Source organism: Balaenoptera musculus, chromosome 3 (genome assembly GCF_009873245.2).
Source record: "Balaenoptera musculus isolate JJ_BM4_2016_0621 chromosome 3, mBalMus1.pri.v3, whole genome shotgun sequence".
Lineage (NCBI taxonomy): Eukaryota > Metazoa > Chordata > Mammalia > Artiodactyla > Balaenopteridae > Balaenoptera > Balaenoptera musculus.
The window spans coordinates 165,916,533-165,936,811 of NC_045787.1; the positions used below are offsets into that span (position 1 = coordinate 165,916,533).

A 20,279-nucleotide genomic window follows, 5' to 3' on the forward strand; every position below is an offset into this window, starting at 1 on the left:
CATCTCTTTGCTTTTTCCACGAACAAGCTTTGTTCTTTTTTTCCCCTTAATGCTATCTTGGAAGTGACTCCAACATCAAAATGCATAGAGCCACTTCCATTTTCACAGCTGCGTACTATTCTACTTCCTTGATCCACATTAATTTATTTACACAGTCTCCTTCTTGGGACTTTTACGTTGTTTACAGGCTTTTGCAGTTATAAACCCCAATGGTTAATGTCCTGTAGGGTAAAGAATATCCTTGTCTAGGTGTCTAAGTGCACATATGGTCCCTTGTCTGCAGGATAATTCCTAGCAGTAGAAATACTGAGGTCAAATTGCACCTGTCTGATTTGCTTTATACCGCATCTCTTAAACCAGTTGGCATTTCTGTAGATGTCTGTCTGGGGAAAGCATCGTTTGGTGAGGAGCCTTCCACTTACTTCAGAGGGTCCAACCAGAAGATGCTGATTCTGTTCCCTCCTTCCCGCTCTGCCGGTTTATTTAGAGTTCAGTTTTCAATCTTCTCGGCGGGGTGTAGTGAAAAAGCCACTTGAGGTGAGAGTTTCAGGAGGGTAGTGGCTGCTTCTGCTAGTGGAACTGGAGACCAGGGGGCTTTTGGAAACTTTAGGGGAGAATTGGGAGGAAATTGAGGCCAGCAGCCCGAGGCAGCTTGGGTGGGGGGTGGGGGATGGAAGATGGATGAACAAGGAACTTGTGTGTTTGGAGGAGGGAGGTCTGGGCATGTGGATGTGCCATACACACATGTCATGTACCTGTCCTGGGAAGGTCCATAGTTCCCGGACTGCTGGGCATTTTCTTGAGAAGGCTGCCATCCTCTCTGGCAGAAACAGCCTGGGGGTGGTGGCCCTCTGAGCCAGGGCTGCTGGGACTGTGGCTGTGGCTCATTTGGTGTCTGTAAAAGGGCAGGGCAAGGTGCACTGGGAGAGGAGAGTCAGACCCGTCCTCCATTTTCATCTTGCCAGATGTGTGGTTTTCATAATTCAATCTGGGTGGGGGACACCCCCCAGTGGCATTTCTATTAAATAAGATAAAGTACTTGGAAACGGAATGGGAGACACCCAGAGCAGACTTATTGTTATCAAAGTATAGTCTTCAAAAGTTAAAAAACACAACTCTGATGCAAAGAAGAAAAAAAAAAAGCACACAAAAAAACACCTGTCAACACTTTTAACCCTTTAGTGAGGGCACCGGCTGGATGGTAAAGCCAAAGCATGTATAATCACTGAACTAGGATTGCAAAGTTAGATATGGGGACACTTAATGTCCCAGGGGCAATAAACCTGTCATTTTTGGAGGCTATTTCTTCTATGGGATAAAAAATGATTTACAACGTATCCATCTGTAAGTTGACATCTGGCTTCCTGGAGTTGAGGCGCTAATAGAAATAGGCAATCAGGGACTTCCCTCGTAGCGCAGTAGTTAAGACTCTGTGCTCCCAAGGCAGGGGACCCAGGTTCAATCTCTGGTCAGGGAACTAGATCCCACATGTGTGCCACAACCAGAGTTTGCATGCTGCAACTAAGGAACCCTCGAGCTTCAACTAAGGAGCCTGCCTGCTGCAACTAAGACCCAGCACAACCAAATAAATAAATATTAAAAGAAAAAAAGTAAATCAATCACAGGTAAGTTTCACTGTATTGAAACTTACCTCTGATCATTTGCCTGGGTTGGCAAATGATCCAGCCCATTGCTTGCTTTTGTAAGTAAAGTTTTATTGGGCACAATGCATTTGTCCCCATAAGCCTTCTCTGGGGCTGTTTTCACGCCACAGTGGCAGAGTCGACTAGTTGTGACACCGAACATAAGCCCCAAACATATGTTTTGTGACCCTCTATGGGAAAATGTTGCCAGCTCCTTTGCTGGAGAATGAAGTTATTCTCAGGTGGGCCTCTTAGGCAGGGCTCCAGAGGAAGACTGAATAACCCTGTGGTTAACCTCTTGTTTGTGAGTGTTGGATCGTTTTTCTTAGCATTGTCTAGGCCGGAAGGCTTATGTGTTTGGGAAGTTTTTGTGAGGTCTTTGCTGACACCTCTTTTGAACTTAAGGGCTGACCCTCAGATGCAGCCCCAGCCCAGGAAACAGGCCCCTTCCTGCTCGCACATGTGCTTTCCCAGAGGGTGGAGTCTTTGTGGGTCCTAAATAATTGTCTGCTTTCTATATTGCTTCCTGCCATGGAGTTCCTTGGGTCCTCGTAGACAGGTTATTAATGACAATGGAAATAATAATAATGCCCAGAGTAGCTAACTGATATCCAGCCTACACTGTGTCTATCAAAGAATCCAGTTCTTTACCCGCATCCCCTCTTTTAGGTGTGAGAAGGAGTTAAGGGTTTGTTATCATCCCCATTTGACAGACAAGAAGACTGAGGCTGTCATGGATTCTTTAGAGAAAACTTTGTGGCAGGCCTGTGGGTGGAGAGCTGTATGCATGTCACTCCTCCCCCCGACTGGGTGGACCCTGTGGATGGCCGTGTCCTTCTTGAGACCCAGGAATGTCGGATTCAGAGCCAAAAGATCGAAGTTCGGGTTTTGGCCCTGCTGCATCTCAGCTGAGCAAGTCTTCTCTCCTCTGTGAGATGGAGACAATGTTACTTACCCTGCTCCCTCCCGGGGTCTTTGTTAGAATTAAGTAAGAATCCAATGGGGGGGGGTATGTAAGCGCTGAAAATCCTACACAGACATTGGTGGGGTTAACTCCATCCTGCTCCTATTACAGCTTCTTCATTCTTTCTTGATCCATGTAGAAAATCAGACTATGCACCTAGGCATGGATGCTCCGAATTTTCCATGTAATTTTTCATAGTGTTTGTGAAGCTCCTGCAACTCGGAGTTCTTGGATGAATTCCTGAGCCACTGGCTAAAAACTGGGGGCTTAGAACTGCTTCAAAGGCCTTTCTTTTGCCTCCTTTCTGTCTATTCAGACATGGGTCTACTGAGCTCCTGTTGGGTGCAATCATGATTTGCACATTCCACATCTCTTATTCAATGACCCTGTCCTAGGAGTGGGTGTCGTGGGATCCAGTGCAGTGAACGGAGCACAAGTGGCCCTGCCCCCTAAGCTCCCCTCCAGACGGACAGTCAACAAGCACCCAAGATAATTTTTGAGAGTGATAAGTGCTGTAAGAAAAATGTCATAGGATCATGTGTTAGAACCTGGTTTAAGAAGGAGAAAGTGACTTCCAGTGGGGAGGTCAGGGAAGGTCCTTCTAAGGGGTTGAGACCTGAAGGTTCAGAAGGAGCTAGTTATGGGAGGATAAGGGGAGGGGGTGCTGCAGCCAGAGCCGCATATGCAAAGGTCCTGTGGTAGGGCTGAGCCTGGGTGTGTGAGGGGCAGGAAGGATGCTGGAGTGGCGACTGCCTGGGTTTGGGAGAAGGACTCAGAGAGACTGCAAGCACTAGACCACATGAGACCCGTAGGCTTTGGCAAGGAGTTTCTTTCGCTAAGCCTCTGCTGTCTGACACAAGAGCCAGTAGCCACCCCCCGCAATTTTAAAATTAAAATTGAAATGCAATGAAAAGTTTGGTTCCTCAGTAGAAGCTGGAAGCTTCTACTGTGTACTCTTGGTGGGAATGTAAAATGGTGCAGCCGCTGTGCAAAGTAGTACGGTGGTTCCTCAAAAAATTAAAAGTATTTTGGAAATTAATCCCTTGTCAGTCACATTGTTTGCAAATATTTTCTCCTATTCTGTAGGTTGTCTGTTCATTTTGTTTATGGTTTCCTTTGCTGTGCAAAAGCTTTTAAGTGTAATTAGGTCCCATTTGTTTATTTTTGTTTCATTACTCTAGGAGATGGATCCAAAAAGATATTGCTGTGGTTTATGTCAATATTTTGTAATAACCTAAAAGGAAAAGTATCTGAAAAAGAATAGAAATATATATATATAAAGCTGAATCACTTTGCTGTACACCTGGAACTAACACAACATTGTAAATCAACTATACTTCAATAAAAACATTAAAAATAGAAGTACCATATGATTCAACAATTCACTTCTGGATATATACATAAAAGAACTGAAAGTAGAGTCTTGAAGAGATATTTGTACATCCATGATCACAGCAGCATGATTCACAATGAGCAAAAGGTCTAAGTAACCCTAGAGTCAATTGACAGATGAATGGATAAACAAAATGTGGTATATACACACAATGAAATAGTATCATCCTTAAAAAGGAAGGAACCTTTTTTTTTTTTTAATGGCAAAACCAAATCTATTAATTAATCATGATTTGCACATTCCACATCTCTTATTCAATGACTATTTTTTCCCCGGCACCTTTGGATCCTGACAAGCTTGGAGAGAATTAAAATTCCAGAAAATTTTGCCTAAGAACCTATGCAAAGCTTGGATTCTCCCCTTTTTGACGTATATGATCGATTTTCATTGTATAAATGTAAGCAGCTACAGTTATTCAAGCTAGCTCATCTTACTGTGTATAGACGTTTTCCTCCTTATCAAGATATAGTCAAGCACCCACTGGTGATGTTGTCAACAAGAATTCTGCCTTTGTTAAAAAGGAAGGAACTTCTGACACCTGCTGCAACACGGATGAACCTTGAGGACATGATGCTCAGTGAAATAAGCCAGACACAAAAGGACAAACACGATCTGATTCCACTCATAGCAGGTCCCTAGAAGAGTCAAATCCACAGAGACAGGAAGTAGATGGTGGGGGCCAGGGGCTGGGGGAGGGGGTGGGGAGTCAGTGTTTCATGGGGAGAGAGTTTCAGTTTGGGAAGATGAGAAAGTTCTGGAGGTGGATGGTGAGGATGGTGGCACAACAATGTGAACGTACTTAATGCCACTGAGCTGTGCACTTAAAAATGGTTAAGATGGTCAGTTTTATGCATATTTTGCTGCAATTAAAAAAAAATTGGTTCCTTGTTGCACTAACCACACCCCACAGCCACGGGGAAGTGGCTACCGTGTTGGACGGTGCCGATGGAGACCATTTCCATCATCACAGAAAGTTCCATCCAACAGCGATGTGCATGTGGGAATGTGGCTTCAGAAGCCTCTCCAGTTCCCTGGGTCTGGTTGGTGGGGTCCACGGGGGCCGGAATGTTCACTGCAGCGATCAAAGAGCCTGAGGATTTGGAGTGAAGAACACTCCCCAGCTTCCAAACCACGTTTCAAGGTGTGCACGGAGTGAGCAGAGAAGGCACCCAGGGAACAGGCTCTGCTGTGGCCGAGGTCTTTCCTGCCTCAGGGAAGCCATCGGTCCAGGGACAAATTTGCTGGCAGCCTGGAAAGGGAGGGCTGGTCAATGGAAGCCCAGGTCAGATGCTGAGGGACCAAAATTAAGGGGAATCAGGAAGTCATGAGTAGTGAGACGTCGGGAGAAAGGGGGTGTGTTCCAAGCTGCTGCAGGAAGCCAGGGCAGAGTCCAGCCTTCAGTGGACAAGTTCGGTTGCGTCAAACAAGAAACTCCAGCCACAAAATCCGTGCACAGCCTCTGCCCGCCATCCGCAGAGCCCTCTCCTTTCCCATTCATGATCTCCTGCAGGTCACAGCAGAAATGCCACCTCCACTTACTTCCAGCACGGTGCTTGCTGTGTATGTAGTTATACGTTTAAATAATGAATATGCCTCCTCCATTGGACCATGTGGTCCCAAAGGCAGGGTCTGTGGCCACCATGTTCCTGCAGCAGCTGTAATATCTAGATCAGTGCAAGCAAATGTGTGTTGAAGCAATGAATGACCTTTGGGCCATTTGCTTAACCTCCTTGCGCCTCAGTTTCCCCATTTGTAAAATGGAGAAAATGGAGATCAGGATCTATTTATCTATCTATTTATTTATTTATTTTAAAGAGTTCTTATCTTTAAAAAATTTTTTTAAAATTAATTTATTTATTTTTGGCTGCTTTGGGTCTTCGTTGCTGTGCGTGGGCTTTCTCTAGTTGCGGCAAGCCAGGGCTACTCTTCACTGCGGTGTGCAGGCTTCTCATTGTCACAGCTTCTCTTGTTGCAGAGCACGGGCTCTAGGCACGTGGGCTCAGTAGTCGTGGCTCGTGGGCTCTAGAGCGCAGGCTCAGTACTTCTGGCTCGCGGGCTCTAGAGCGCAGGCTCAGTACTTGTGGCGCACAGGCTTAGTTGCTCCGCAACATGTGGGATCTTCCCGGACCAGGGCTCGAACCCGTGTCCCCTGCATTGGCAGGTGGATTCTTAACCACTGCACCACCAGGGAAGCCCCAGGTGTATCTATTTACACCAGTACTGCAGCTGCGTGCTGGAGTTGGCTTGCTAAAGCCAATTGTGTAATTTTCAGGAAATTTGGTTCTTAAACAAGCTGTTATTAAAATTTAAATGACATCAACTTACAATTAAACAAATTATGTTTAAAACAAAGGTAATAAATACTCCAAATTCACCACTTCCTAATCATCTCACTACGTTTTTCTATGATTTATGCTTTTGAGGTTATTTGCTACTATTGTATCTATGCAGTGGATGTACTATTTAATGCTGTGATACTATGTATCTCTTACTGGCTCCACATTCAGTAACTATAGGTGGGTAGCTTGAAAGGAACCGTGGTGGGAGTATTTACACCATGGAAATTGGCAAATGCTATAAAGCAGAGCATCTCTGCCCCGCTCCCTGAAGAAGCTGTTAAACATCTACAAGCATGTCACTGGCTTGGGGCTGAAATGAGTTAATAGTTGTGCCTGGCACGTAGCAAGTGCTGTAGAAGTGAACTGTTACCATTATTATTTTGTTTGGCTTGCACTTCCTCATCCAGATTTGCTGTCGTGCAGACAGGAATTGGGCAAAGCCACTGACCAGCTGTTTTCTTTCTCTCTCCAGTGTGTCCGACCATCTGTAAGTCTCACGGCTGCACCGCTGAGGGTCTCTGTTGCCACAGTGAGTGCTTGGGCAACTGCTCTGAGCCTGACGACCCCACCAAGTGTGTGGCCTGTCGAAACTTCTACCTGGATGGCAGGTGCGTGGAGACCTGCCCGCCCCCCTACTACCACTTCCAAGACTGGCGCTGTGTGAACTTCAGCTTCTGCCAGGATTTGCACAACAAATGCAAGAACTCTCGGAGGCAGGGCTGCCACCAGTATGTCATTCACAATAACAAGTGCATCCCTGAGTGCCCCTCCGGGTACACAATGAATTCCAGCAAGTGAGTCCTGGGTATGGGTTCCGGGGTTGGGGGCAGGTGGTAAAGAGGGGAAGGGGCATGGGGTTGGTGTTGGTGATGCCGCCTATTAAAACTATGTGGAAAACTAGAGTTAATTGACTGTGAGTGAGGAAGCTGCTGGTGATTAGTGACATGCGTGGGTCTCTCGGATGCCATCCCTGCTTCCTGGTTTTGGTGCTGGCCTTTGGAGCAGGAGTCAACAAACTTCCTCTTGCAAAGGGCCAGAGAGTAAATATTTTCTGCATCTTGCATACCGAAAATTTAAAGCTTTCTATGCTTAGCATTGAAAATAGAAGTCTTGGGCTTCCCTGGTGGCGCAGTGGTTGAGAATCCGCCTGCCACTGCAGGGGACACGGGTTCGAGCCCTGGTCCGGGAAGATCCCACATGCCGCAGAGCAGCTAAGCCCGTGCGCCACAACTACTGAGCCTGCGCTCTAGAGCCCGCGAGCCACAACTACTGAGCCCGCGTGCCACAACTACTGAAGCCCGTGAGCCTAGAGCCCCTGCTCCGCAACAAGAGAAGCCACTGCAATGAGAAGCCCGCGCACCACAACGAAGAGTAGCCCCCGCTCACCGCAACCAGAGAAAAGCCCGCGTGCAGCAATGAAGACCCAACGCAGCCAGAAACAATAAATTAAATACAATAAAAAAAAAGAAAATAGAAGTCTTTGGTTTTGTATACAGCCCTTTAGATGGTCCGATTGTTCCCACTGATGTAGCTGCCTGAATCTCACAACCAAGATTAGAGCTCAGATGTTTTAAATGTTTTCTCCAAGCTGGATCTGGGTGGTGTCCTGAGATTAACCTGGAGTGCCAGGAAGAAGGACTCAATTCTAGATTGTTCTCAAGGCTTTGTTGTCTTTTGAAGGACAATGCCATCAAACCACTTCCTACTATTTAGGTGAGAGAAAGCAAGGTTTTCTCTCCCCGGCGGTGAGTCAGATTTCCTACCCACATCTCAGACTTTTTGTTCATGCTGTTCGCTTCTCAGATGAGCTATTTTGGTGTCTAAGGGCTGTAACTGAGTTTAAAAAATCTGTTTCCTGATTTTTGTGTTGAGGGTCTGAAAAAAACAAACCAACCCACAAAACAACACAAAAACAAATCAGAAACAGACGTACGTCGAGGGGCCTTGAGCTGACCTGCTTACGTAAAAAATCTTCCTCTTCAGACTTGAAAATTAGCCAAGTGAGCAGGTCCTGGTGGGAAATTTTATTTCCCTGAGTGGGGAGGGTGGGAAGGAAAACAATCTTTTTTCCGGTTCCTAGGAGCCTCTCTTTGAGTGTTTGTGAAACCTGCAAGTACAGTATGTTTTGTTTTACCCATTTTTGATAAAACCTATCAAGTGGCTTTGTTGACCAAAAATAGGCTTCTATAAATCACCTTTGCATGCCAGACAGAGCTATTTTTTCTTCTTTGGGGCCAGTTTATCAGTGAGATTGGGAAAATTATCATATTCCTCTTGATTTATTTGTTTTTTTTTTTCACGTTTGAGATAAAACATGGATATTAACATCTTCCACTAAAAGACGTTGGCTTTAAAGTTGTTTTTTTTTTATCATAACAAAGATCTGAAAAATAGAACAACTTCCTTTGATGTTTTGCTGATGCCAGTGACCCCAGGATTGAAGCCCCAGGAAATTGACAGCTTGTCCTGTGTTGCTTGGGACCTTTACTGAGTGAAAGAGGGGAAAGTGAGGGATGTTAATTATGACCCATCATGGCAGTATTTTACTTTGTAGGTTAAAAAAAATTTTGTTTTCCTTCTGAAGCTTTTATTTTATTTTGTGAAAGACTTCAGTGCTGTCGTGTTTTCTAATGTGGTTCAATATTATAAAGGGCCAGATATGTTTTCTTCCATTCTTGTGGCTTATCTGGCAACTAGTTCTTTTTTTTTTTCTTTTAATATGTATTTATTTATTTACTTATTTGGCTGCACTGGGTCTTATTTGCGGCATGCAGGATCCTTCAGTTGCAGCACATGGGATCTTCACTGTGGCATGCGGCTCTTTTAGTTGCATCATGCGGGATCTAGTTCCTTGACCAGGGATCAAACCCAGACCCCCTGCACTGGGAGCGCGGAGTCCCAACCACTGGACTGCCAGGGAAGTCCCTGGGAAGTAGTTCTTGATGTTATTAGAGCAGAGGTCTGGGAACCCATGTGGGTTCATTAAGAGGCCTCGCCATCTGTGGTCATTCCCAGATACCTGGTGGGGTGCTCTTTAGTGAGATGAGGAGGATTAGATATTTGGGGTGTGTGTTAAGGGTGTGGAGAATTCTCTGCCTCTTGATCTTCGCATGGCTGGTTTCTCCTTGTCATCCAGATCACAGGCTTAAAAGTCACTTCTTTTGAGACTCCTTCCCTGTATGATGATCCTGTCTGAACTAGCCATCTGGCTACTCTTGGGCACAACACTGCATTTTAACTCTTTTCATGCTATTTACCACTAGCTGGTATTTTAATTGTCAATTTATTAACTTCCCCCAATGAGACCATACGCTTCACAAGTGTATCAGTTAGCTTGTGCTGTGTAACAAACCACCCCAGCACTTAGTGACTTAAAACAACACTCATTTATGATTTCTAATGAGTCTGTGCATTGACTGGAGGTTTGTCTGGCTTGGGCTGGGTCAGCTCTGAGGAGATGGTACAAGCTAACCTCTCATATCCTGCATGGGCAGTTGGGACCTCTCTCCATGTGCAGCCAGGAAGTGCATGCTTTACTGGGTAAGGACTTCTTAAGCCACTGCTGTATCACATTTGCTAACGTCCCATTGGCCAAAGCAATTCATATGGCCAAGCCCAGATTCCATGGATGAGAAGGCAGACTCCACTTCTTGGTGGGAAGGGCTGGAAAGAACGTGTGGATTTCCCACAGGGAAAGTAGGTTGTTTGTTCACTCATGTGTGCCTGTGGTTTATAACTGCCATTGGCAAAGGGCCAGATAGTAAATATTTTCAGCTCTGAGGTCTCTGTGGTTGCAGCTACTCTACTCTGGCCTTATAGAGTGATAGCAACCATTGATGATACTCAAACCAGTGGGTGTGGGTGTGTTCCAATAGAGCTCTATTTACAACAACCAGTGGCCAGCTGGAGTTGGCCTGTGGGCTGTAGTTTGCTTACCTTTGGCTTAGAGCATCATCTGTCACATGATAAGTGCTCAGTGAATATTTGTAGAACCAACAAAAGAACCCAAACATTTGGTCATTATTCTGTTTCCACCCCAGCTGCTCTGACACCAACTGGGTGTACTGCAATAGAACTCAACCTCAACCACCTGGCTTAGCATCAGGCCCACAGGTTAAAGCCTTGGTTCTCCATCAGACCAGCTTTACTTCACATGCCAGCCACAATTGGGGGGGTCCTCAGGTCACCCACACTTCTGATTGGCTGGCTATAAATTTTGAGGCTCCCACAAACCCTCTGGGTTCAATAATTTGCTAGGACAACTCACAGAGCTGGAAAAAAAAAAGTCTATACTATTCTGTTGGTCCAAGCCTATTGATGGTAGCACCTTGGGTTAGGAATGCTTGCAGTGCTTACCTGGGCACGCATCACTTGCAGCGAGCTCCACAGACACTCCCCCATGGGGGCCCCTATTTATGGCTGGGCCAGCTCTGTGGTTCCTATTATGATCCCAGGATGCACTTCAGTGAGAAACCATCAGGGAACCTCGAAGAACAAGATTTGTTACTCACAGGTCCTGGAGGGCCACACAGTGAAGTCGTGGGGAGCAGGGGTGGGGAGAGGGAGAGAGGGGAGAAAAAGAGTGGGAGGGAGGAAGGGAGAGAGAGAGAGGAATACTTGGGGGGGGGGTCTGCTTTTATTAGGGTATGAGGGTGGGGTGTCTAGGGTTTTATGGGTTCACTCTATGGTGAATTTAAAGCTTAAGAGCAGGAATTAGGGCTTCCCCAGTGGCGCAGTGGTTAAGAGTCCGCCTGCCAATGCAGGGGACACAGGTTCGAGCCCCGGTCCAGGAAGATCCCACATGCCGCAGAGCAACTAAGCCCGTGAGCCACAACTACTGAGCCTGCGCTGTAGAGCCCATGAGCCACAACTACTGAGCCCATGTGTCACAACTACTTAAGCCCGTGCGCCTAGAGCCCGTGCTCCGCAACAAGAGAAGCCACCACAGTGAGAGGCCCGTGCACCGCAGCGAGGGGTGGCCCCCGCTCGCCGCAACTAGAGAAATCCCGCACGCAGCAACGAAGACCCAACGCAGCCAAAAATTTAAAAATAAATAAATAAATAAAATAAAATAAATTTATAAAAAAAAAAAAGCAGGAATTAGGGCACAGGAAGGGGGAAGCAGGGTCAGTCAAGTGGTCAGTTATCTAGGTTCCCCAGGGCTTTCTGAAAGAGCCCCCTTCATGGGTGGGGGCAGCCTAATTCCTTATCTGGTTGTTTTGCTAGTGGCTGGGTCATAGACCCGGTGTTACATTTACTCAAGACAGATGTCTTTTGAAATAGATGCCTCAGCAGTCAAAAAGCTTCATGTCAGTCTTACAGTTGCAATTACAATTACAATTACTTACAATTACAGCTTTATTATTAAGGGTGCACAGAGGCTGGGAGAGTTCCAGACGCAGGGCTCCTATCCCCTCATGGAATCAGAGATATCACCCTTCCAGCATAGCTGTGTGTTCACCAGCCAGAAAAATGGACTGAGTTGGTGTCCAGAGTTTTCCTTTGGGTTTTACTACATAGGTGTGATTGGTTGAATCATTGGCCATGGGTTTGAACTCCATCTCCAGCCCCCCTTCTCTTTCTGGAGGTCAAATGGTTGATGCAACCCTCCAAATCATATATTTGGTCTTTCTGGTGACCAGCCCCTACAAGTCACCTCATTAGCACAACAAAGATACTCCTATAACTCAGGAAATTCCAAGGGCTTTTGAAGCTCTGCGCCAGGACCTGGGACAAAGACCAGATGTGTTCTTTTTTTTTTTTTTTTTTTTCTGTTCTTTCAATTTTCTTTTTTTCTTTTTAACATCTGTATTGGAGTATAATTGCTTTACAATGGTGTGTTAGTTTCTGCTGTATAACAAAGTGAATCAGCTCTACATATACATATATCCCCATATCTCCTCCCTCTTGCATCTCCCTCCCACCCTCCGTATCCCACCCCTCTAGGTGGTCACCCGTGACCAAGATCTTTCTGAAGAATCAAATATGCAGGGGTGTGGTAACAACAATTACTGTTCTTTACGACAGTAGCAACAATGATACCACTAATAAAAAGTGATCATCATAGCAACGAACCAACGATTTTTATTTTCTATGTGCCGAGTGCTTTAGGTGGTATATATCATTCAGTCCTCATTACTACCTGCCCCGTGAAGATTGCCTCCGTTTCACAGATGAGGACACAGATCTTGAGAACGTAACAGTTGGGAATCTTGAGGTTTCATACGACAGAACCCCAATTCAAACTGGCTCAAGCAAGATTAAAGGAGTTTACTGATGAGTGTAACCAAAAGTTCAGGGAATCGCTTTAGGTACAGCTGTATCCAGGAGCTCAAGGGGTGTATATGATCAGTTTCTTTCCATCCTCGGCTTTATTTCTGTCTCTGTTAGTTTTGGTCTCAGGCAGCCTCTCCCTTGCCCCTTGCTCCATGCTAGCAATATAGCCATACCCTCTTAGATACTGCAGAAGGAAGACAATTTTTCCTTCCAGGAAGTTCTAGCAAAACCCTCACTGGGTTGGCTTGGGGGTGTGCCCACCTCTGAATTCCCAGCGGGATGGAAGATTGTGCTCAGCCTACCCTGGATCCTGTGTCCTGCTTGGACCTAGGAGGGCTGTGCCAGCCAAGAACTGACCTCAGGGACCCTGTGTAGGGGAGGGCTGATTCCCAAAGGACTCCTGGGGGCTATAAATTTGAGGACATCAGGCTGCAGGAAGGCAAAGCCAAAGTCTGCCTCCAGTTACCCACTATCAAATGTGAGGTTGTGTTGTAGCTCATAGGTTGTGTCGTCACGTCCTATATCGTTGTTTGGTCACGTCAGACCCCACACAGAGCAGCAAACATCCCATCACCTTGCAGTAGCAGCCTAAGTTCCACCAGTTGGGGTAGAAGTATCAGCTCAACCACTTTCAAATAGCGGCAAAATGAGTCCTACGTAAGGCCCATCAGCTCTGCATCATTCCCATCACCATGGTAATGCCAGGAGTCCCATTAGTTCCATGGAATGGCATGAGTCCTGTCTCCACAGGGTAGAAGGTGATTCTCCATGGGGTACAGTGTGAATCCTATCGCTTTGGGGTAAGGCAGGAGCCCCATCATTTTGGAGTAAAAGCATGAGTCTCCTGGGGTAATGCTGTAGGACCTGCCTCCCTGGAGAAATACCCTAAGCCTATCACTTTAGGCAGTTGTTCTTACCTGGGGGTGATTTGCCCTTCCATCCCCCAGGGGACAATGTTTGGAGGCATTTTTGGCTGTCATGTCTTGGGTGGAGGGGTGCTGCTGGTGTGGAACAGGTGGAACCCAGGCAGGCTGCTTGATACCCTTAATACACAGGACAGCCTCCCACAACAGAGAATTCTCCGGCCCCAGATGTCACCAGTTCTGTGGATAAAGCATCCTGCCTTATGGTCACTTGGGACCCTGTGCAACACACTGTCTGCTGTGTGTGTGTGTGTGTGTGTGTGGTCCTGTGTGCCCTGACCTCTCTCTCTCTCCACTCTTTCTGCAGCTTGATGTGCACTCCATGCCTGGGCCCCTGTCCCAAGGTGTGCCACCTCCTGGAAGGCGAGAAGACCATTGACTCAGTGACATCTGCCCAGGAGCTCCGAGGCTGCACCATCATCAACGGAAGCTTAATCATCAACATTCGAGGGGGCAGTGAGTGCTCTGGGGGGAGGGGTTGCTGTCTGCTGGGATCCACTCTCCCTGTGAGCACAGAAGGAAAACAGTCCAGAGACTCATGCAAGGAATCTGTTTCCAAACCTGGAGTTCACAGCTCAGTCCTGGCCCCACTCCCCGCGAGATTCTGATTTTCAAAGCTGGGAGTTGGGACATCAGGAATTTGCATTTTGAACAAGCAGGCAACATGCCCTCTTTTGCAGGTCTGGGGACCATGTTTCCAGAAATTCTGTCACAGGCAAAAAGGCATTTCTCTGTTTATTTATTCAGCGAACATTTATTGAATACTCACAGTGAACAAGGCAAAGTCCGTGCGTGGTGGATATTGCAAATAAACAAATTAACGTATAATGTAAACCCAGGGGCAGTGGTTCATGCTATGAAGGCAAGCAAAGCAGGGTGATGGAGGGAGCAAGGGTTGGCATCTTAATATAATAAATATATTCAGCTTTGCAGGCAGGACAATCTCTGTCATAACTACTCAGCCTTGTAGATGTATTTTGAGTAGCGCTCGTGAAAATCATTTTCAGCCTGTAGGTTAACTCTTCACTGTGGGGAATTCTGGAAAGGTTAAAATATTTTGGTAGAAACCCACTGGATGTTCATTCTCTCCTTTCCTTAGACAACCTGGCAGCTGAGCTAGAGGCCAACCTTGGACTCATTGAAGAAATTTCAGGGTATCTGAAAATCCGCCGATCATATGCCCTCGTGTCACTTTCCTTCTTCCGGAAGTTACGTCTGATTCGAGGGGAGACCTTGGAAATCGGGTATGTGGGCCTGCTGCTGTATCTGTGGCCTCATTAGGAAGTTTGTGAGTTATTGTAGAGAAACTTAGGAGTTTTTGCCAAGACATGGAAACAACCTAAGTGTCCACTGACGGATGCATGGATAAAGGAAATGTGGTGTATATATGTATGTGTGTGTGTGTATATATATACATATACATATATATATATATATATGTATATGTATATATATACACACACACACACATATATATATATATATACACATATATATATATATATATATATATATACAGTGGAATATTATTTCACCATAAAACTATCTTTTTGCCGAAGCTCACACCTTTCATTTGGATTGTTCCAATGACTTTCTTGCTGGTTCTAGAACTACCAGGGCCATCCAACAGAAATATAATACAGGTCACATATGAGACTTTAAATGTTCTAGTAGCCACATTTAAAACACTTTAAAAGACATAGGTGAAATGAATTTTAATAATGCATTTTACTGAACCCATTACATTGAAGCTGTTATTTTGACATGGACTCAATACAAAAAATTATAAAGAAGATCTTTTACATCCTTTTTTTTTTTTTTAATGCAAAGTCATTGAAATCTGTGTTTTTTACTTCTGGTACAGTTCAGAATGGCCAAATTTCAGGTGCTCAATAGCCAGATGTGGCTGGTGGTTTCAGTGTTGGATAACACAGATCTAGATGCTGCCCTTTTCCCATTCATCATGTACTGGTGGCCCACTCATAGTTCTAAGGCACAGGTCTAATTGAGTTACTGAGTTGTTATAAAACCTTCAGTGGTCCCCCTCTGCCTACCAAGGAAGGTCACATGTTCTTGGTCTTGGTCTGGCTTGCAGTATACTAGAGGGTTTGGCCCATGGCATCTCTTTGGTCTTGCCTGTCACCTGTTGGCCAGAACAGGCTACTTTGCTCTTCCCTGGGCCCAGTTCACGTGCCTCTGTGTCTTCAGTCTTTCCCCTTTTCAAAACCCGTATCTTAATCCATCACAGTCTTACCCTCCTCCCCCACAAGACTGATCTCACATACCTTCCTGGCCCTGAAGACTTCCTCAACTTCCCCTGTCCCTCTAATTACCCTCCTTTCAACATGTCATGAGTATGTGTCAAGCAAGTGGTTAGGACTGGGGATGGAGCACTGAACAAGATCAACTCCAGCCATGGCCTCGCCATCTTGGAGTCAGAGATGACAAGCTGATGAATGATTAGGCATGTGTGTGTTTCCATAGGAACTACTCTTTCTATGCCTTGGACAACCAGAACCTAAGGCAGCTGTGGGACTGGAGCAAACACAACCTCACCATCACTCAGGGGAAACTCTTCTTCCACTATAATCCCAAACTCTGCTTGTCAGAAATTCACAAGATGGAGGAAGTTTCCGGAACCAAGGGGCGCCAGGAGAGAAACGACATTGCCCTGAAGACCAATGGGGACCAGGCGTCCTGTAAGTGGTGATGCCCTTGTCCTTCCACGGACCAGATAACGTGGCTGCCCTCCCCCTCCCCCACCACAGTGGCCCCCAGGGGGAGTGTCACTTCCCCCCAACGAGCTAAAACAACTATGTGTGTGATAGGCTCTCTGAAATACTGAGGAAGAATGTTGTACATGTTATCTCTTTGCCAAATATTAAACACAGTGCCTGATACTGGAAGATGCCACATAAACATTGAATGAATGAATGAATGTCACCTCTCTTACATATGGCCTTGGCTCAAATGCTACAGCAGGGTCTACAGTTGCTACAGCTGGAGACTTCCAGCTGACTGCCCTCCTCTGACAGGTTTTCTCTTGAAGCATTGAGGTGCCAAGCCTTCCATAATGCCCTCATGCGAAGTTGGTTCCTTATGGCAGAAGCTGTGAGAATTTAGGGGAGGGAGAGAGCAAGGTTGGAACTTAAGGGGTGGAGCTTAAGGGAGGGCTTGCAATCCAGGCAGAGGGAATTACTCTCTCCAAGGCATTGTCCTTCCAAGGAATTGTCAGTCCAAGGTATAATGATCTGCACGCTCCCTAAACCCACTTGGCATGTGTCCATTTGCACTGGAGTTATGTGTTCTGACATGTCGAGCATGAAAATCCACATGCAAGACAGAATTGTGTCAGGACAAACGCTATTCTTGAAAGTCCCTTTTTCCAGTAGCGATTAGCCACTTGTCCTTCTGTTGGTGCCGACTGCGGTTCTTTGGTTGAGCACATCTGGCCAAGTAACTGACTTGCGGTCGGGGCCAACTTGCGTGACCTGTTCTTGACTCTGAACACAGGAGAGGCATGTGGAAATAAGACCTCTCAGAGGAATAGCAGGTTGCCATCTTCCTTCTCGTGGATACTCTTGGAAATATAGGATCATCTGCTTTGGGTTGAAATAAATTATTTAATTCTGATACTGGTTTTTTTTTTTAACCTTTCTAGGCGAAAATGAATTACTTAAATTTTCTTACATTCGGACATCTTATGACAAGATCTTGCTGAAATGGGAGCCATATTGGCCCCCCGACTTCCGAGACCTCCTGGGATTCATGCTCTTCTACAAAGAGGCGTAAGTAGAAGGATAAAGAGGTGTGTTTGTTGCATACGTGCTCAGAGGCTCCCCTCTGAGGTTCCTTTCTATCTCCTTACTTGTGGAATAAATATCATAGGTTCCTTGGTCGGATCTCACCAGTTGATGGTGTATGACGTCAATAACATTCCCTATTGTCAAAAGCCAGAAACTGAAGCAGGCAGGTTTCTTTTGGAGGTCCAGATTGGGCAATCTCCTATAGCAATATTCCATTTTGTTTCTTATATGTACATCTCACCAGACATCCTCAACAAAAAGTCACTTAGTCTACTTAGTAGGTGTCTTAAAGTTTATTTTTTATCTATTTTGTATTTTTTCCAACATTTAAAGAATTGTGGTAAAACATACATGAAATTGACCATCTTAATGACGTTTAAGTGTACAGCTCAGTGGCATTAAGTACATTCATGACATTGTGTGACCCTCTCCACAGTTTATTCATCATCTCACATAGAAACTCTGTCGCCTTTCAATAACACCTAGTCGTTTTGAGTATATGACTGTGCTGAAATTTTAAAGGAAGACAATGGAAGTGGTGATTGTATTAATACGAATAATTGTTCCATCCCTCAAGATTTTTAAAAAATATTTATTTACTTATTTATTTGGCTGCATAGGGTCTTAGTTGTGGCACGTGGGATCCTCTCTAGTTGCGGTGCAGAGGCTCCCTAGTTGTGGCCCACAGGCTCTAGAGTGCACGGGCTTAGTTGCCCCACGGCATGTGGGATCTTAGTTCCCCAACCAGGGATCGAACCCGCGTCCCCTGCATTGGAAGGCGGATTCTTAACCACTGGACCACCGGGGAAGTCCCCATCCCTCAAAATTTACTATGTGTCAGGCTGTGTGTGGAGAAGTCAACACACATCCTCTCGTGTGATCTTATCAATAACTGGTAGTATGATCATCCTGGTCACTGTAATTATTATTGGGAAATTGAGGCATAAGGGAAGCGGTCCCTTTCTCTTTGGCTATTCCTGTGTCTTTGTTCCTTGTGGCAGAAGATTGTTGGTGAACAGGGTGCAAGCCTATAGGAGATAACTTTGCCCGGCCACATCTCTTTGGTCTTCAGAGCTATAGTTGAGAAACGGTAACCACCTTTTTCCTATTTCGTCTTGAAAGCCCTTATCAGAACGTGACGGAGTTTGATGGGCAGGACGCATGTGGCTCCAACAGCTGGACCGTGGTGGATATTGACCCGCCTATGAGGTCCAACGACCCCAAGTCACAGAACCACCCCGGGTGGCTAATGCGTGGTCTCAAGCCCTGGACCCAGTATGCCATCTTTGTCAAGACCTTGGTCACCTTTTCTGATGAACGCCGCACATACGGGGCCAAGAGCGACATCATCTATGTCCAGACAGATGCCACTAGTAAGCATTTCTTGTGGATATGAATTTGTGCGTGAATCAGACGTCTTGCATTTAACAGGCTGACCCGGTGATGTCATATGAAATGGTTTTTTTTTTTTTTTGCATGGTTATTGGCTTCTAAAAGAGCCGGGCACTGAGGTTTATAATTTCAGAAGATGAGGCAGTAGCAACAAGACGTCAGAGGGGAACATACATTTCTTCTTCCCATTATGGAAAATTTTCAAATATTTACAAAAGTAGGAAAAAAAAAGATTCCCCCCACCGCCACCTTGTAACCATCTCTCAGCTTCAACAATGATCAATATTTTGCCATTTTTGTTTCATCACTATGCCTTTTCCCCCATCTCCATTTTTTTTCACACACACTGTATTTTATTTTTACAAGAGATAAATAGACTGACACCAAGCATTGTAAATGGATGACCACAACAAAAGCAACAATGATTGCAATTAATTTGTGATTAACACAAAACACACTCATACTATGTCATAATATTGACATTCAGTCCAGTAATCCTCCACTGTAACAGCTCCTTTACTTTGCAGTGAAAATTGATTTGTATATTCTTTGCCTCTGAGTCCTTGTGGGATTTTTTTTTTTTTAATTCAAACAGAAAGTCACAAAAATTATACTCATCCTCATCAGTTCACTCAGTCCCATGTAATTAATTTTTTTTTTTCATTTTGATCTTTTGTTCCCCCATCTCCATTTTTTGAGGAGTATTTTATAGCAATTTAGTTATATTTTCATAAAGCATAAGCCCTATCCAACCACTGGGATAGGAGACATTTGGTGATACCTGGAGATATTTTTGGTTGGCGTGACTGGGGAGGCGGGGTTGGGGACCAGGGATGGTGCTCAACGTATCACAATGCAGAGGACAGCCCCCCGCCCGGCAAAGAATTATCCAGCCCCCGCAAGTCAGTAGTTGAGAAATCCCGTCTCGTAGGATCGAGTCCAAACTTTATGAACCAGCCCCAGCTTTCCAAAGGTGGTGCCTTTGGGGGGAATGTTAGATGGGCTGCCAGCTCAGTGATAAGATTGAATGGCATCCCACTGCCGAAATTTGCCCCAGGACTGGGTTCAATCTGGGGCTAATGTTAACCAAAAGATGTGGCTTTGTCTATTCCCACGATCCTCCTTTTCCCCAGCGCCTTTTCAGTGCCCAGAACAGAGAAAGCTTGGCACGTCGTTGGAGCTCTGTAAATCAGGGGTCCCTGACTTCTGGGCCACAGACTGGTACCAGTCTGCCGCCTGTTAGGAAACAGGCCGCACAGCAGGAGGTGAGCGGCGAGCGAGCAAAGCTTCATCTGTATTTACAGCCACTGCCCCTCACTCGCATTACCGCCTGAGCTCCGCCTCCTGTCAATACAGATTATCATTAGCAGAGAGGTTTGACTGCACAGAGACCATAATAAATCAATTGCTTGCAGACTCCTATCAATACCCGATCAGTGAGTGGCAAGTGACACTTAAGCTGCCTTTTACAGAGTAGACTGGATATAAGCAACACACTTCGGGTGTCACTGTCTCCCATCACCCCCAGATGGGACCATCTAGT

At 45.6% G+C, this 20,279-nt stretch overlaps 1 protein-coding gene across 4 annotated transcripts in view; it reads left to right on the plus strand.

The window, feature by feature from the left end:
- INSR (insulin receptor) overlaps positions 1-20,279 on the plus strand; it is a 132,920-nt gene that overhangs the window by 75,344 nt on the left and 37,297 nt on the right. For all 4 annotated transcript variants that reach the window (XM_036846117.1, XM_036846118.1, XM_036846119.1 and 1 more), the window contains exons 3-8: positions 6,812-7,133; positions 13,846-13,994; positions 14,638-14,782; positions 16,023-16,237; positions 17,200-17,326; positions 18,467-18,717. In XM_036846117.1, coding sequence (XP_036702012.1) covers positions 6,812-7,133; positions 13,846-13,994; positions 14,638-14,782; positions 16,023-16,237; positions 17,200-17,326; positions 18,467-18,717 — 1,209 coding nt within the window. The remainder of the gene's footprint in view (positions 1-6,811; positions 7,134-13,845; positions 13,995-14,637; positions 14,783-16,022; positions 16,238-17,199; positions 17,327-18,466; positions 18,718-20,279) is intronic.